At 38.3% G+C, this 16,671-nt stretch overlaps 1 protein-coding gene across 1 annotated transcript in view; it reads left to right on the forward strand.

Moving 5' to 3' along the window:
- Positions 1-5,387: 5,387 nt before the first annotated feature.
- Positions 5,388-16,671, forward strand: part of LOC128983954 (diphthine methyl ester synthase) — a 46,979-nt gene continuing 35,695 nt past the window's right edge. Inside the window, exons 1-2 of the mRNA XM_054403234.1 lie at positions 5,388-5,848; positions 11,962-12,195. Coding sequence (XP_054259209.1) covers positions 5,714-5,848; positions 11,962-12,195 — 369 coding nt within the window. The 5' untranslated portion in view covers positions 5,388-5,713. The remainder of the gene's footprint in view (positions 5,849-11,961; positions 12,196-16,671) is intronic.

Here is a 16,671-nt window from a genome sequence, read left to right on the forward strand (position 1 = left end):
ATGCTTGGCGGGACATCATCAGCAGAAAACGGTCGATGGTTGGTTGGATGTCGTCGACGTCGATCACTGGTTGACTGGTTTGGTTATCGAATACGATCCGTTCGGTCGGTTGACAATCGACTGGTCGATATGGTTACGAAAAAATGTCAACACTGTGTTGGTGATAAAATGGGCACCTACTAGCGTCTAGACTAGTGATGGGATAACCGAATAGTTTCCATTACCGAATAATCAATCGGTTATTTTTGCGTCAATCGGTTATTTTTAGTTGAATGAATCATCGAATCAATTTTAGCATCGACTATAGTATAGTCAATGATTTTAGTCATTATTCACTGTCACAAAACACAACTAATTTTTATCTTATGGGAAATGGAATGGCATTTAGTCTTTTAGCGTCAATCGGTGATTTTTAGTCGAACGAATCGCCGAATAAATTTTAGTTTCCTGATGATGTGACAAACTAAATCAACTAAATAACTAAATCACCGAATCGCTTGGTAAGACTAATTTAACCGAACCAGGATAAAATAACCGAATTAGTCTATTCAGCATCAATAACCGATTGATTCGGTTATTTTCATTCGGTGATTCCCACCACTAGTCTAGACTGCCAGTGCAACTCCGAGGATCGTGGATCAGAGGTGCTGTGGCACCACCGCACCATGTACGCTTCCGAATCATACCGGCGCATCAGCATAGCCTATCTAACTGTTCGCGGAAAATTGTTATCTCTATCACTGTCGCTGTCAAAACGTTTAATTTGTAGGTTAAATTTAAATTAAATATAATTAAACTGTCATAACCTAACCAAACTTGCTGATAATGATAAACTCGAATGAAGGTTTACTAATCGAAAAAAATAACTCTGTTCTAAAAACAAAATTATAAATGTCTCAAATTCAATTTTATAATTTTTTAATTATAAAGTTAAACTGTCATAACCTAACCAAACCAACCAAACTTGCTGATATGAAAAAAATTGGTGACAAAATGTTAGCGTTACCAGCAGGATTCGAACCCGGCACCTCCAGATTATCAGCCCGACACGCAATCCACTACACCACCAAGGCTCATGACTCAACTCTGTATCGTTGCGGTAATGGTTGACGTCACGCCATCGTCACGGAGCGGTGGTGGGGGGGTTTTCCGATCTGATCCACGATTCTAGGAGTTGCACTGGCTGCCTAGATTAGATGCTTGTCCTACGCAACGGCACACGGAAGATTTCTGGTATTTACTCAGGGGGGGTCCGCGGAATTGGCTAACTCTGGAACTCGCTAACCCCATGTTAAATGCCCTATCTTCAAATTTGGTCGATGAGAGGAACTCGCTAACTTGTTCGGTTTCGGAATTGGCTAACTCCGGAACCCGCTAACCCGCTCTAGAGCCGGGTTAGCGAATTCCGTCCTCGTACGGAAGTCGCTAACTCGGTCCCTCGGCGGAACTCGCTAACTCCCAATCAGAAGCCTCGCGGGCCGTCCAATGGGAGCCAAGCACGAATATTTTTGGCCAGTGTTGCCGAAAGTGTAGTACCTATATCGTATCGGCACCATAATGTCGTATCCTACGATTAATTAGGAGTAAGAGCAACGTAGTCGATAAAATAAATATATTTAGAAGTATGTTTAACCACAGAGAAGTTCTTATGATTATTAGGGTGGAAAATGCATTATAGTCTTACCATAGACTAACCAACACAAGTAAACTTTACATCCCATTGTAAACTTTGAAGCTCGTTTTTCGTGTCTAGTTCATGTCCGGTGACACTGATCGCTAGTGTCGACAAAATTGTGTTTCTATTATTTTATAGTTAACTTCATGATTTGTTCCTTACTGTTTGGTTATATAACTAGGGGACGTGTTATTAGTTGTGATTAGAACGTTTTATTTGGTTAAACGAGGTTTTAAATTACTGAAAACAAGAAACAATTGTAAACAAAACACGACCTCTAAAGACAGTGCACCGGACGCTGAATTTTTATTTCAGGTTTAGTGTTGCCTACAGTATTATTTTGAGGCTTCTGATTGGCTGAGGGAACATCATTACCGCAACGATACGGATCGACGTTAACGGCCTAGGTGGTGTAGTGGATAGAGTGCTGGGCTGATAATCCGAAGGACCTGGGTTCGAATCCCCACCCATAGCACTATTTTTTGTATTGGACTTTTTCATCATCAACACGTTTGGTTGGTTTGGTTAGGTTATGATGGTTTAATTTTATAATTAAAACATTATAAAATTGAATTTGATCCATTTATAGTTTTATTTTATGAACAGAAACATATTTTCGAATAAAACCTTCATTCGATTTTTCATTATCAGCAAGTCTGGTTAGTTTGGTTAGGTTATGATAGTTTAATTTTATAATTAAAAAATTAAAAAATAGGATTTGAGGCATTTATAATTTTATTTTACGAACACAACTATTTTTTCGATTAATAAACCTTCATTCGATTTTTTCATTGTCAGCACGTTTGGTTGGTTTGATTAGGTTATGACAATTTAATTTCACAATAAAAAAAATATAAAATTGAATTTGAGGCATTTATAATTTTATTTTATGAACAAAACAAATTTTTCAATTAGTAAACCTTCATTATAGTCAATCAGAAGCCTCTAAACGACACTGTTGGCAATATTAATCCTGAAAAACAAATTGTGCGCACCGGACAGAACTAACAATACAACTGTCTTCAGATGATCCATAAGGATGAGAAATGTACTAATTTAAGGGAGTATGTTTTATATGTGGGTTTCTTACTTAAATAGTAGCTTATTGGTATGAAAAAGATAAAAGGCACATTTAATTTGGATCTATTACATGTTATGAAATATCTATTTTCGTAGTCCGCCATTTGTTTCTTTTATTCGAATAAATACTATTTTGTGAACTTCTGCAAATAAAATTATTGAGTTCGTATTTTATATACTGGGCTTGTAGTAACCTTAAATCATAATAAAATGTACACGTTAAACGTCATTACAGAATTACATTGTAGTGGTTATGTATTTTTAAATAGAGCTATTGAATTTAAATAAATATTTATCAATACATTATAAAGTGGTAGGCCTAATGTATTCATGGATTGCATTAAAAGTTAGTTTATGCATAAATACAACTTGTAAATTTCTTTTATCGTAGGCTATTAGCATAGACTAACCAGTATGTTTTATCTATGCTATTAATTTAGAACCCGGGTCATCCTCTTAATTTTGTTGAATTAATATTAATTTTACGCCTTTCAGTAGGCTTACTTTTTAAAAGTCTGGAGTTTTTTTCCAGGCTGGTTCTATCTTATCAAAAAACAAAGCTATTGTCTATTGTGTAGCTCAGTACTGGGGAACGGTGAACCGAGCAATGGCTTGGTATAGTTTATATCGATTGTGAAAGCAATATACTGTAAAGGAAACCCAACACTAAAATCAGGAAAATCCGTCAATTAGTTTATTAAAAATCGTGAATAAAAAATAACCCTGTCACGTTTTATTATATGAATATTATATCTTCTCCTATTTTTTACTAGTGGTGCTTAGGTGTACAATCTAAAAACTGTTTTAAAACATGTAACATTATTGCTAAAAAATTCAACACATTTTAGAATTAGGCAACTATTTACTAGTAGGCCTACAACGCTTTGGTTCAAACTATTAGGCCTAGATAAAAACTTAGTTTATGTCATCATAAGTTGGACGGTTCAACGACGAACATTTAATTTAAAATCTATGAATTAGTTATGAAAGTTACGATGGTTCATGACCGTATTAATTAATGGTTTTGGTTTATTACGACATTACAATTAAATCTGTTTTCCGTGTTTAAGAACTTGCGTGTATTTTAGCTCAATTTCGTAGAGGTTTAATTATTTATTACCAATTAAACTAAATTTTGAATATTTTTCATATTCTATTATTTTCTTTTATACTGATGGCATTTATATTTAAGATCGAAATCATAAACATTTAACTGGCCATTGTACAGTTTAATAAAAAACACTTTTTTAATTGTCTTTTAATTACTTTGGGCTAGTTATCTGTTAAAAGTGGAATTGATAACAAAAAACAATAACATTTACTGTATCTTTATAGACACTGACATTTTGAAATACGGCAGTGTACGATTATTTTGTCGTACAAGGTTGGCAACGCTCCGAGCAGTGGGCGCGGCTGGGTTAGCTGACTTCCAGAGTTAGCGAATTCCGCCACGAGACAAAATCGAGTTAGCGGGTTCCGGAGTTAGCCAATTCCTGACTGAGACGGTTAGCCAGTTCCAGAGTTAGCCAGTTCCGCCATACGACCGAGTTAGCGAGTTCCTGAGTTAGCCAATTCCTACGTCTCCTCAGGGGAGGTACAAAAGAGCCTACGATGACAGCTGTGGACTTCTTATTAGCTGAAGGAACGCCATTACCGTAACAATGCAGTCTGTAGCCATCGGCCTCGGTGGTCTAGTGGTCAGCGTCCCGGGCTGATATGTGGAAGGTGCCGGGTTCGAATCCCGCTGGTGACATTAACTTTTTGTCCAAGATTTTTCATTATCAGCAAGTTTGGTTGGTTTGGTACGGTTATGACGTTTTAATTTTACTATTAAGTCATTATAAAACTTTAATTGAGTAATTTCTAGTTTTATTTAATAAACAGAATTATTTTTTTATTAATAAACTTTTATTATATTATTTCATTATCAGCAAGTTTGGTTAGTTCGGTTAGGTTATGCTAGTTTAATTTTATAATAAAAAATATAAAATTTAATTTGAGGCATTTATATTTTTTTTATGAACAGAACTATTTTTCTTCGATTCTTCTTCGATTAATATGCCTTCATTGCCAAAGTGCTCTCTACTACAGCGCTGTTCACGGAGGAATTTTGAACTAATGCCTCATTCGTACCTCCCCTAAGTCAGACCCAAGATTTCTCAGGTGCCGTTTGACGTCACTAACTGCTGACATCACTTTGAGGGAACACCAATACCGCAACGATACGGTATTGAGCCATCGGCCTCGGTGGGTGGTGTAATGGATAGCGTTGCGGGCTGATAAACCGGAAGTACCGGGTTCAAATCCCGCCGGCGGCACTAACTTTTTATCAGCAATTTTTTTCACATCAGCAAGTTTGGTTGGTTTGGTTAGGTTATGACAGTTATTTTATAATTGAAAAATTATAAAATTGAATTTTAGGCATTTATAATTTTATTTTATTAACAAAACTATTTTTTTTTAATTAGTAAACCTTTATTCGATTTTTCCATTATCAGCACGTTTGGTTAGTTTGGTTAGGTTATGACAGTTTAATTTAATAATAGAAAATTATAAAATTGTCTGTTTCTTCAGACGCAGCAGTTAGTGACGTCAAACGGCACCTGAGAAATCTTCCGTGTGCCCCACCGGCTTCCTACACCTCAGATTCTAACCTATATAGGCCTGGGCCTATCATTGATAATTATTTATATTGGTTGTTACACTACATTAACCTTTACACAGTGCGATTTTTTTATTTTGAATAGGTATACCTTCAAATTGAAAGTAACTTAACATAATAACTTAATCATGAGTGAAAATGTTGTATTGTCCAGAGTCCAGCTTGTTTAAATAGGCCTATTCATTTTTAGTTGTGATTGACTCTGATTGATTAAGGTTAGGCCTATTCACAATTTAGTAAATCATTAATCAAGAATATAAAATAGGCATAGTTATAATAATTATAGCCTATTTGTTATGTTTTACATTATTGGCTTAGGTCTGGGAGACCCTCAGGATATTACTGTGAAAGGGTTGTCTATTGTCAAAAATGCAGAAAGGGTATATTTGGAAGTATATACCTCAATTTTAGCTGCAGGGAGAGGAAATTTGGTAAGATAACTTTGTTTTAATACTTTACTTTAAAATGGTGACCATACGAGCTAGGTATTAAACTGGGACGGATGGCGTCGTCCTGATTGACGTGAACCCGAAAAAAATCTATTGCTGGCCGTTTTGCGGCAAAATACGTCCGCGAGCCATATTACCAAAAATGCCAACAGATAGAGGACACTTTAACGGACAAGACAGTATCAACATTATGTACCTGGGGAGTGGAATAAGGGGGGTAAAACCAGCAATAAGATGTGCGCACGCCCGAAAAAATCTTATTGCTGGCCGTTTTGCGGCAAAATACGTCCGCGAACCTACCAATAATGCCAACAGATAGAGGACACTTTAACGGACACGACAGTATCAACATTATGTACCTGGGGAGTAGAATAAGGGGGGTAAAACCAGCCATAAGTAGTGCGCGCGCCCGAAAAAATCTATTGCTGGCCGTTTTGCGGCAAAATACGTCCGCAATCCATATTACCAATAATGCCAACAGATAGAGGACACTTTAACGGACACGACAGTATCAACATTATGTACCTGGGGAGTGGAATAAGGGGGGTAAAACCAGCAATAAGATGTGCACGCGCCCGAAAAAATCTATTGCTGGCAGTTTTGCGGCAAAATACGTCCCCAATCCATATTACCAATAATGCCAACAGATAGAGGACACTTTAACGGACACGACAGTATCAACATTATGTACCTGGGGAGTAGAATAAGGGGGGTAAAACCAGCAATAAGATGTGCGCGCGCCCGCTGAAATCTATTGCCTGGCAGTTTTGCGGCAAAATACGTCCGCGATCCATATTACCAATAATGCCAAAATATTCTACTCCCCAGGTACATAATGTTGATACTGTCGTGTTCGTTAAAGTGTCCTCTATCTGTTGGCATTATCGGTAATATGGATCGCGGACGTATTTTGCCGCAAAACGGCCGGCAATAGATTTTAGCGGGCGCGCGCACAACTTATTGCTGATTTAACCCCCCTTATTCTACTCCCTAGGTATATAATGTTGATACTGTCGTGTTCGTTAAAGTGTCCTCTATCTGTTGGCATTATTGGTAATATGGATTGCGGACGTATTTTGCCGCAAAACAGCTAGCAATAGATTTTTTTGGGCGCGCGCTCTACTTATTGCTGACTTTACGCCCCCTTTCTTATCCCCCAGGTACATGATATTGATACTGTCGTGTCCGTTAAAGTGTCCTTTATCTGGTAACATCATCGGTAATATGTTACGCGGCCGTATTTTGCCACAAAACGGCCAGCAATAGATTTTTTCGGGTGCGCGCACTACTTATGGCTGGAGTTATTGCCAGGTTCACACAAGTGTCGTCCTGTAATCCAGCTACTAGGAGGTCACGAATTGTGGATATTTATAGGCCTAGGCATGCACTGTAGATGTGATACTCCCTGGTGTGGATTAACGTCCGCACGAGTGAGTACTACGACTATCCGCAGTAGGCCTACTATCCTGATAATTAGACCAATTCGTATATACCAAGGAATAAATGTAGTTCGGATTCCACTATAAACTGTAGGTCCATTAGTTGCCATTAGCTGTATGGGCTATATTAATTAACAGCTGTGTCTAAGGAATGTCGGCTTAGTCACTAACAAGACTACAAGATCGCGCCACTCATCTCCATTCATACTTTGCTTAAAATACCTACTATGTATGGTCGCCATATCATCGAACATTATTAACAGTACATATTTTAAGCTAAATATGAATGGAGATGAGTGTAGGTTTATGCGGTAATTTACTGTAGGTACCTCCAAACTAATTTTAAATGTTGATAGGCGTAACTTATCTTTCTTTATATAATTTTACCTCCAGAATCGAAATATAGGTACCTAGGTAACATTATTTTTTACCACAGATGAATATTACTGAAGACAGCCTAAGTATCGCCGTTCAATAGCCTAAGTTAAACGTCTGAATAAACAAGGCAGGACGGATATGACGTTTTTTAAGAGGAATGAACTGTGGATTAAGCCTTCAGCTGAATGTTTTCAACCATAGTCAAGCATTTGGAAGTGACAACTTTATTACCTAGCTCTTAACTCTGATTCATCAATTTGAAAATCACCTGATTTTTTTTTTTTTAGGGAGAGGTGGGAAAATGCATTTATGCACACAGGTGGCTAGCCTGTAGAGTGGGACTCCAACGGGTCCCACTAAAAAGACTACCCCAGAGACTACCCACTAAAAACCTCCTATAGCCTACTCTTTGGACACTAGCCTGGGAACACTTTTAGCACTTCATCAGAACTAGGCCGAGTTTGCCTACGCCCGAAGGGCTTACACCGTGTCTAGCCGTTCATCTATAAGTATAAAAGAGGATGTTGGTATATTTGGCAGTGATAAACTCAGACACCGCTGGACCGATGGCCACGAAACTTGGTACATACGTGTAGAATTTCATGGAATAGGTTTATACACCATCAATTTCGTGATCCGTCCAATCGGCTCCGCCCCAGTGGCTCTGGAGTTTCCCATATTAACCTTATGAGAAATGGAATTAATGAATCTTAACAGCTGTTTCAATTAAACAAGTTGGTTCTGTTCTATGATGTTCAATAGCATTAAAGTTACAAGGATTACCAACAGGGTGCAGCACTATTATTTCTTTTACATTTATGACAACAGCTAATTTGCAACCAAAAGGTGAGTGAGCGTAGCGAACGAGCTAACCTTAAGGCAAGTGAGCGCAGCGAACGAGCCCTAAACCTAAAGGTGAGTGAGCGTAGCGAACGAGCTCCAACCTAAAGGTGAGTGAGCGTAGCGAACGAACTTCAACCAGGACGTGATTGAGCCATGCGAACGAGATCATCTTGAAAATTAAGAAGTTAAACGGGGCAAAGCCCGCGGGTTACAGCTAGTAAATAAATAAGAATAAGAGTTTTGAATTATCAAGAGTTCGATTTATCGGGAGAAAAATAGACCATTCGAATTACAGAGAGTTCATTTTGTTTATTACACAAAGTTATACAGTACAGTAGCACGTTACAATATTTATTTACGGCTTATTTTTCAGTTACAATATTTGTAGTTTCAAAGAAATCTGTAATTTTTTTTTGTTTTTTACTATTAATTTTTGCTTCGTCAATAACATTCCCAAGGACGAATAGTGACTCGAAGACTTCTGGACCAACTTGATTCTGTAAAGAAAGAAATCTATTGTAAAATGCCATTCTAGTTAAACAGTACAATGTACAGTACAGTAGGCCTACTGTATAACACTTACATACTGTACGTACCTGGAGCGAAAAATGGCGGAGTTTCTCTAGAGCCGTACAGGCTTCCTTCAACGTAACTGGTTCGCACTCCTGATCGTCGTCATCGTCAGTTGGATTTTCAGGTTCTTGTAAATTCAAGATGTCAGAATCAGTTAGGGCTCCAAACACAGCAACTTCATCATCGACTAGGACGAATTCCTCAAATGGAACCTCCCCTATCACTGGATGATTTTCCCAAGGTGTAGGTGGCACAGGTTGAAGTTCATCATTCACTTGTGTGTTGATAGAAAATCCAGATTTCCGAAAGCAGTTGGATACTGTAGATGGCACTACACTTTTCCAAGCCTTTTCAACCATCAACATAGCAGTTAAGATAGAGATGTTAGGGTTTACGTCGTTTTCAATGCCATCTAAAACAATCTTTACTACTTCATGGCGGTAAAATGTCTTGAAGTTTTGTATAATGCCTTGGTCCAGTGGCTGCAGCTTTGATGTTGTGTTGGGTGGAAAAAATTGGAGCTTCACGTTGGACAATTTAGGAGGATTATTATGGACTGAACAGTTGTCAAGAAACAAGATTATCTTTCGGTTTTGGCGTTTCATATCATTGTTCAATGATGATAACCACTCATTAAACAATTCAGTCGTCATCCAAGCCTTTTTGTTCGAACGATAGGTTACAGGGAACGACTGGATACCTTTAAAACACCTAGGCTTTGCAGCTTTTCCGATGAGTAGAGGTTTTAACTTTTCAGAGCCATCCATATTTACTGTTAACAAAAGCGTCAATCTGTCTTTGCTATGTTTCCCACCATGAAATTTTTCGTCTTTGAATGTGAATGTTTTGTCAGGCAAGCATTTGAAAAAAAGGCCTGTTTCATCAGTATTAAAAATGTCATGAGGCTCATAACCCTCAGTTAGTTTAGACAACTCAGCTCGCCAATCAGCACACACATTGTCATTTACGCTTGCGCTTTCACCACAAACTTTTTTAAAAAAGATTCCATTCCTTTTTTTTAAATTTGTCAACCACCCTTCACTGGCCGCAAAGCTGGGAATGTTAAGTTCCTTTGCATACGCTTTGGCCTTTTCTTTCAAAATCAAACCTCCTACAGGTACATTTTGATTTCTGCACTCTCTCAACCAAGTCACTAAACACTCTTCTAGCCTAGGATATTCACCTCTTGTCGTTCTTTTCCTCCCCGCAACCGCATTAACTCCACAAAGTTTGTCCTTATTTTTTAAAATGGTAGACAATGTACTTGGAGGGATTTTAAACTTTTTGGCAACTTCGGACTTCACTTCACCACTTTCTACTGCCGCGATAACTTCTTTTTTTTCCTCGATCGAAAGAGATTTGTACTTATTCCTAGGTTCCATGATGCACAACGCCGCACACGCACAAGACTACACTTAAAAAACTACAAAAGTACAGCAGGTTTAAAAGCAAACACAGTCAACCAGACTACTGCTCTAACTAAACAAACATCAAAACGTCCAAAACTACCGTGAGAACAGGATGTACTGTACTGTGTAGTTTCCTGTTATGACAGGAAGAGATCACTTTGAATTATAGAGTGTTTTGCCGACTAAACTTCGAATTACTGCGTGACTTCGATTTATAGAGTGTTTTTTTGACGAAACTTTGAATTACAGCTTGACTTCGAATTATAGAGTGTTTTCCGACGAAACTTCGAATTACTGAGTTACTTCGAATTATAGAGTGTTTTTCCGACGAAACTTCGAATTACTGCGTGTTCAAAATTGACCTGCCCTCTTTTTGGACTTTGAAATACCGAGTGTATCAAAATGCATGGTAAAAATTTGAAATATTGAGAGATTCTCTTGGGACTGAGCCTTCATTTCGAATTATCAAAAGTTTCGATTTATCAAGTGTTTGAATTAGCAAGAGTGGACTGTACCTACTTCACAATCACTAACTTTTTATAATAGATTTAGATCATTTTCATATCTAAAATGTTTCTCAAACAAAGCATTTGAAAACAGGCAGAATTTAGTTTATGTAAATTCCGTATATTTTCAATAACTTATATACACTTAAACTTATTACAGCGATGAATCCTCATAAAGCCTGACCTACCTTCCTCACATGCCTAAGTAGAGCTGATTAGTCTGTAACTGGTCAATTGTATTGTAACACTTATTTACTATGAACTAGAGATATGTGTCTTTACTGTAACTTATTCAAACCCTCTTGCTCTTGTTCGTATTTTTTGTTTGGTTCGGATTTTAGTAATGGCTTGACAGCCATCTGTGTTTGATTCAGATATCTGACCCCTTTGTTCGAAGTTCTTTTATTGTTGATTAAGAGTTTGTTATTTATGTTATGCCTATTGTGTTATTTGAGTGAAAACCTTAATTTGTCACTAATCGTGATTGGAAATGCCCTCAATAATCCCTTAACATGATGATGGTGTTATCATTGAGTATACACGTATAAAAGGGGTCAGATAATGCTAATAGTTGTTAACGATTTTGGCAACGTAGTTCGTACCGCTGACGCTTGGGTCACAGTAGTCTTTCGGAAGTGCAGTGAGCCTCTGAGGACCTTTTAATCATTTAGTATTCAAAATGTATTATAAAACAACGAAACTACGAACAAACAAGCAAATTTCATCAACAAAAATGACATTTTACAACATAAAATGAAAGCAATAATAAAAAACAAAACAACCAAACTGCCTTACTGACAAGCCCGATAGTGGAGTAGCCGCTGACGCTACTCTGCAACAGCGCTGCTCTGGAAACAATAACCTCCATTGAGTGGTTACTCTAGTATACTCAATGGTATTATCTTACTTTTTTTCTTGTTATATCCATATTCTGTGTGTTTATTTAGGAGGAGTTCTATGGCCGTGAACTGCTTCCTGCAGATAGGGAACTTGTAGAGCAAGGATCAGAAGAGATACTCAAGGATGCCAGCACTAAGGATATTGTGTTTCTTGTGGTTGGGGATCCCTTTAGTGCTACGACCCATACTGACCTCTTTCTTAGAGCTAAACAATCTGGGATTCCATGTCAAGTTATACACAATGCATCTATTATAAATGCAATTGGTTGCACAGGACTGCAGGTAAGAAGCAGACAAAGTTTATTCGTTTTTAAAGATAGGCAATAATTAAGCCTAGTATCTAGACAAATTAGGTATTTTAAGCCAAGTATGAATCGAGATGAGTGTATGAAACCAAGAATAAATCAGTCTAAGTACTATCAGACTATCCAATCACTGGTCCAACTGTTGTGGACACCATTTATGTGACTGGCATCACATAAATGGCAGTGAAATGTTAAGAAACACAACTAAAATGTTGTTAACACCACTGACCAAACGACAAAATACAAAATAAACGAAGCACAAAACTGTGAATGTAACGCTTTGAACTCAGACTCAAGCTTTCATAGTGTAGGAACGTGAATTTTATCTAAGCGATGTAGACTTCAAACAAGTAACTTCAAAACAAGCAGCCGGGTCGAGAATGACAGCCCCTTCTCTCTTCAGTCTTCACCAGCTTCATGATTCGAGAAGAAAACCAAGTCATCCGCTGATTGGTCAGCGAGTTACAAGAAAAACAGAAAAAGGCTAAGACTCATGACATCGAAGGCCGGCAGAAGATGCTTATTCAGGCTGAGAAGGAGAAAAAGAGATATCAGTCCTCCCTCTCCTCCCGGAACATGTCCACAGAAGGAGCTGAACAAACAATCAACCAAAGTGGCTTCTGCACTGACGTCATCTGAGGTCTTAGACTTCAGAGAAGTTATGCATTATGCCAGTTAGTGCCGCGAATAGGTCTAGGCCTCAACACTCAACAGCCAACGTCCAGCTGTTTAACTTTAAAAGTTCATTGTGGATAGTAGCCTCCGGATTGCCAAATAATATTAAAAAGGTTTAAATATCTGCCATCAAGCAATCCATTTAATTGCAGTTGCAACTAGTTTCGACTCCTATGTCGAGTCATCATCAGGCGGTACAAGGACTTCTTCTTTCTTCACATGAAGAGCGTCATATTTAACACGTAAAAATAATTAAACATTTACACACGACACAAAACACGTTACGGACACGAAACATTAACTGATCAGTTACGACAACAGACGACGCTAACCCGGCGGAGTTTAAGTCCAGACTGCGGGTGGTCATTGCAGTGGTGTACTTCCGTTATCTTATCACCTCAGGTTACATCCTAGTCCTGTCTAACACACTTCCACTCTGAAAACACACTTCCACTCTGCTGTATCCTTATGGCAGTGTCATATATAAAATTGGACGAAAACGTTAGTTGGTCATTTAACACATTTTCGTGGTCGGATGTTACTGCCTTATAGGTATATCTTAAGTTAACCAATTTAAAAATCTTATTACAAAAAACAATATTACAGTCTCCTTCAGAACAGAAAACAAACTTGGCTTATTGTTATAATTATAATTGTTATTGTTATAATTCCTGCTCATCAATTTGAATTTCGGCCAAAACATTTGTCTTTGAATCAAATCTTATGTATATATGAAACAATAGTCAAAAGGGTTTGAGAGGAACAGCACACAGTAGTAGCATTTCTTGACATATCCCAGGCATTCGACAAGGTAGCCTATGGCATGGTCTTTTGTTCAAACTAATTCATTTTGCATTTCCAAAGTATTAACCTTGTAATGGTCAAATTTTGATAGGGGTCATTTTTCCAATCCACGAACCGTTTGAGTGCGGCGGTTACGTGACATTGGTATGACAGAAACAATGATCGGTGTTGGCATTGTCGTTAGTTCTAGTTCGGGAATCAGCCGCGGCTGTCTCGGAGCCCTGAAGTAGAGGTGGGGGGAATATAGCAGAGACTAGCCGGACAGTGGGCAAGACATCAGTCGACAGTGAGCGGAAGGTTCGCCCACAACGGTCTCCCGAGACTGTGCATTGGACCTGTGGTCAGCCTACTTCGTATATGCGACTCGCAAGCGAGCGATAAACAAAAAACATAACTCTAACACAAATAAATATTGAGACACGTAAGTACCCTAGTAGTACTACCAACTTCTTATCTCGAGTATGTCCAGGGTTCGCTTGCCTATTATTGCTGGCTTTGTTGTTCGATCCTACCGTCGGCCTTAAGATGTTACTTTTGCGTCAACCTACATGCACGAGTACACTATTGTTGTCCGACACCACCAACGACGCACTGAACAACTATTACCACCTTTCAGAGTATAGTAATTTTCAAAGCCTTCTAGATAATAAGAAAACTTTTCACGTCTAGGTTTGAAATTTACAAACGGAGCAATATTTGTAAGACTTACTGATACCTCCACTTCTTGTGCTTTGTGAAATGTGAAAATAATTGTTGAAACTGTTCTTGTTGTTGCTGTTGAAAAACTTATAAGAATTCCTTGATCTGGTCAGCATCCATTGTGGTCCAGTCAAATGTAATGAAAGTAGTGTAGGTTGAATGATAGAAACAGATTGAATAATAATTTAAAAAATTTTTGAACATAATGTCATTATTTTGGTTTTTACTTGTCGCCAAAAAGTGTAGTGACAGTACTATTATACTTTATACTTTTCTTTGAAATGGCGACCATACAAAGTAGGTATTTTAAGCCATTTAAGGTATTTTAAGACTGGACTAATAACATTTCTTGTCTTATCATTATCTTATCATTTTTCAAAAGCTGATCTTGTTTTTTAGTGTTTTCTTACAAATAGCCTATCTCATTGCCGCATTAGGTTGTCCATAATAATAACAATTATAAATTCTAAAAAAAAACATTATTTATATTTCTTCTCCTTGGTGGTCTATGACTTTCCTATGTTTCCATAGTTTGCAAAAGGGGTCTTTCAATGATTACTAAGAAATGCAGCACAGTGTTAGTTCAGTTTTCTTTTTTGAGCGGAGCGAGCGAAGCGAGCGAAGCTCTTATACGTCGACTTTTATGCATTTCGTAATACGCAAACTCCTCCTAGACGGCTGAATCAATCGTTTTCAAATTTTGGATGGTGAAAAAGACCATATCGGTGAGTGCCAACATCTATATGGCGTTAAAAATAACTCTCAGGAATCCGCCCCACTGGGTCTCAAAGTTTCAATGTAATCCTTATGGAAGCAGTATTTGACACATAAACAAAGGCATATGATCAGCTGTTAACTTTTGAATGCAGTAGATAAAGAAATCGCTGATAGCATTATTCCACATATTATTAGAATAGAAACGGTATGAATCATAAATATAATCAAATGACGACACTAGCTTGAGGTCCGTGACGTAGGAAGTGCTAGAGGAAGTACTAAAGGTGAGCAGTCTGGAGTGTGGAAACTGTTTATGACGATAAGATTTAGGTATCTGCATTCCAAAAACTATAAGGGAAGGGAGGAAAACGGGCCCGCGACGTAGGAAGTGATGAAGGAAGTAGTCAAGGCGAGCTGTCCGGAGTGTGGGATCTGCTTATGACCATTATATTAAGGTATTTGCAATCCTATGATGCTATGGGAAGGGAGGAAAACAGGTCCGTGACGTAGGAAGTGGTAAAGGAAGTAGTAAATACGAGCAGTCCGGAGTGTGGGAACTGTTTATGACGATTAGATTAAGGTATGTGCAATCATAAAATGCTATGGGAAGGGAGGATAACGGGTCCGCGACGTAGGAAGTGATGAAGGAAGTAGTCAAGTCGAGCTGTCCGGAGTGTGGGAACTGTTTATGACCATTATATTAAGGTATTTGCAATCCTATGATGCTATGGAAAGGGAGGAAAACAGGTCCGTGATGTAGGAAGTGGTAAAGGAAGTAGTAAATACGAGCAGTCCGGAGTGTGGGAACTGTTTATGACGATTAGATGAAGGTATTTGCAATCATAAAATGCTATGGGAAGGGAGGAAAACGGGTCCGCGACGTAGGAAGTGATAAAGGGAGTAGTCAAGGCGAGCTGTCCGGAGTGTGGGAACTGTTTATGACAATTAGATAAAGGTATCTGCTATCATATAATGCTGTGGGAAGGGAGGAAAACAGGTCCACGACGTAGGAATGATGAAGGAAGTAGTCAAGGCAAGCTGTCCGGAGTGTGGGAACTGTTTATGACGATTAGATCAAGGTATCTGCAATCCTGAAATGCTATGGGAAGGGAGAGAAAAGGTCCGAGACGTATGAAGTGGTGAAGGAAAAGGAAGTAGTCAAGGTGAGCTGTCCGGAGTGTGGGATCTGTTTATGACGATTAGATTAAGGTATCTACAATCTTAAAAATCTATGGGAAGAGAGGGAAACATGTCCGCGACGTAAGAAGAGGTGAAGGAAGTAGTAAGGTGAGCAGTGTGGAGTGTGGGAACTGCAAACCGTTTTTAGCGGTTAGATTAATGTATCTTCAATGCTGAAATGCTATGAGAAGGGATGGAAGCATCCCCACGACATAGAAAATGGTGAAAGAAGTAGTAAAGGCTAGCAGTGCGGAGTGTGGGGAATGTTTGTGGCAATTATATTAAGGTATCTAAAATACTAAATTGCTATGGAAAGTGATGAAAACAGGTTGACGATGTAGGAAATGGCTTATAAAGTAGTAAAGTATGAGCATAGTGT

Source organism: Macrosteles quadrilineatus, unplaced genomic scaffold (assembly GCF_028750875.1).
Source record: "Macrosteles quadrilineatus isolate MER2022 unplaced genomic scaffold, UCM_ALF_1.0 Scaffold_1__1_contigs__length_201487025, whole genome shotgun sequence".
NCBI lineage: Eukaryota > Metazoa > Arthropoda > Insecta > Hemiptera > Cicadellidae > Macrosteles > Macrosteles quadrilineatus.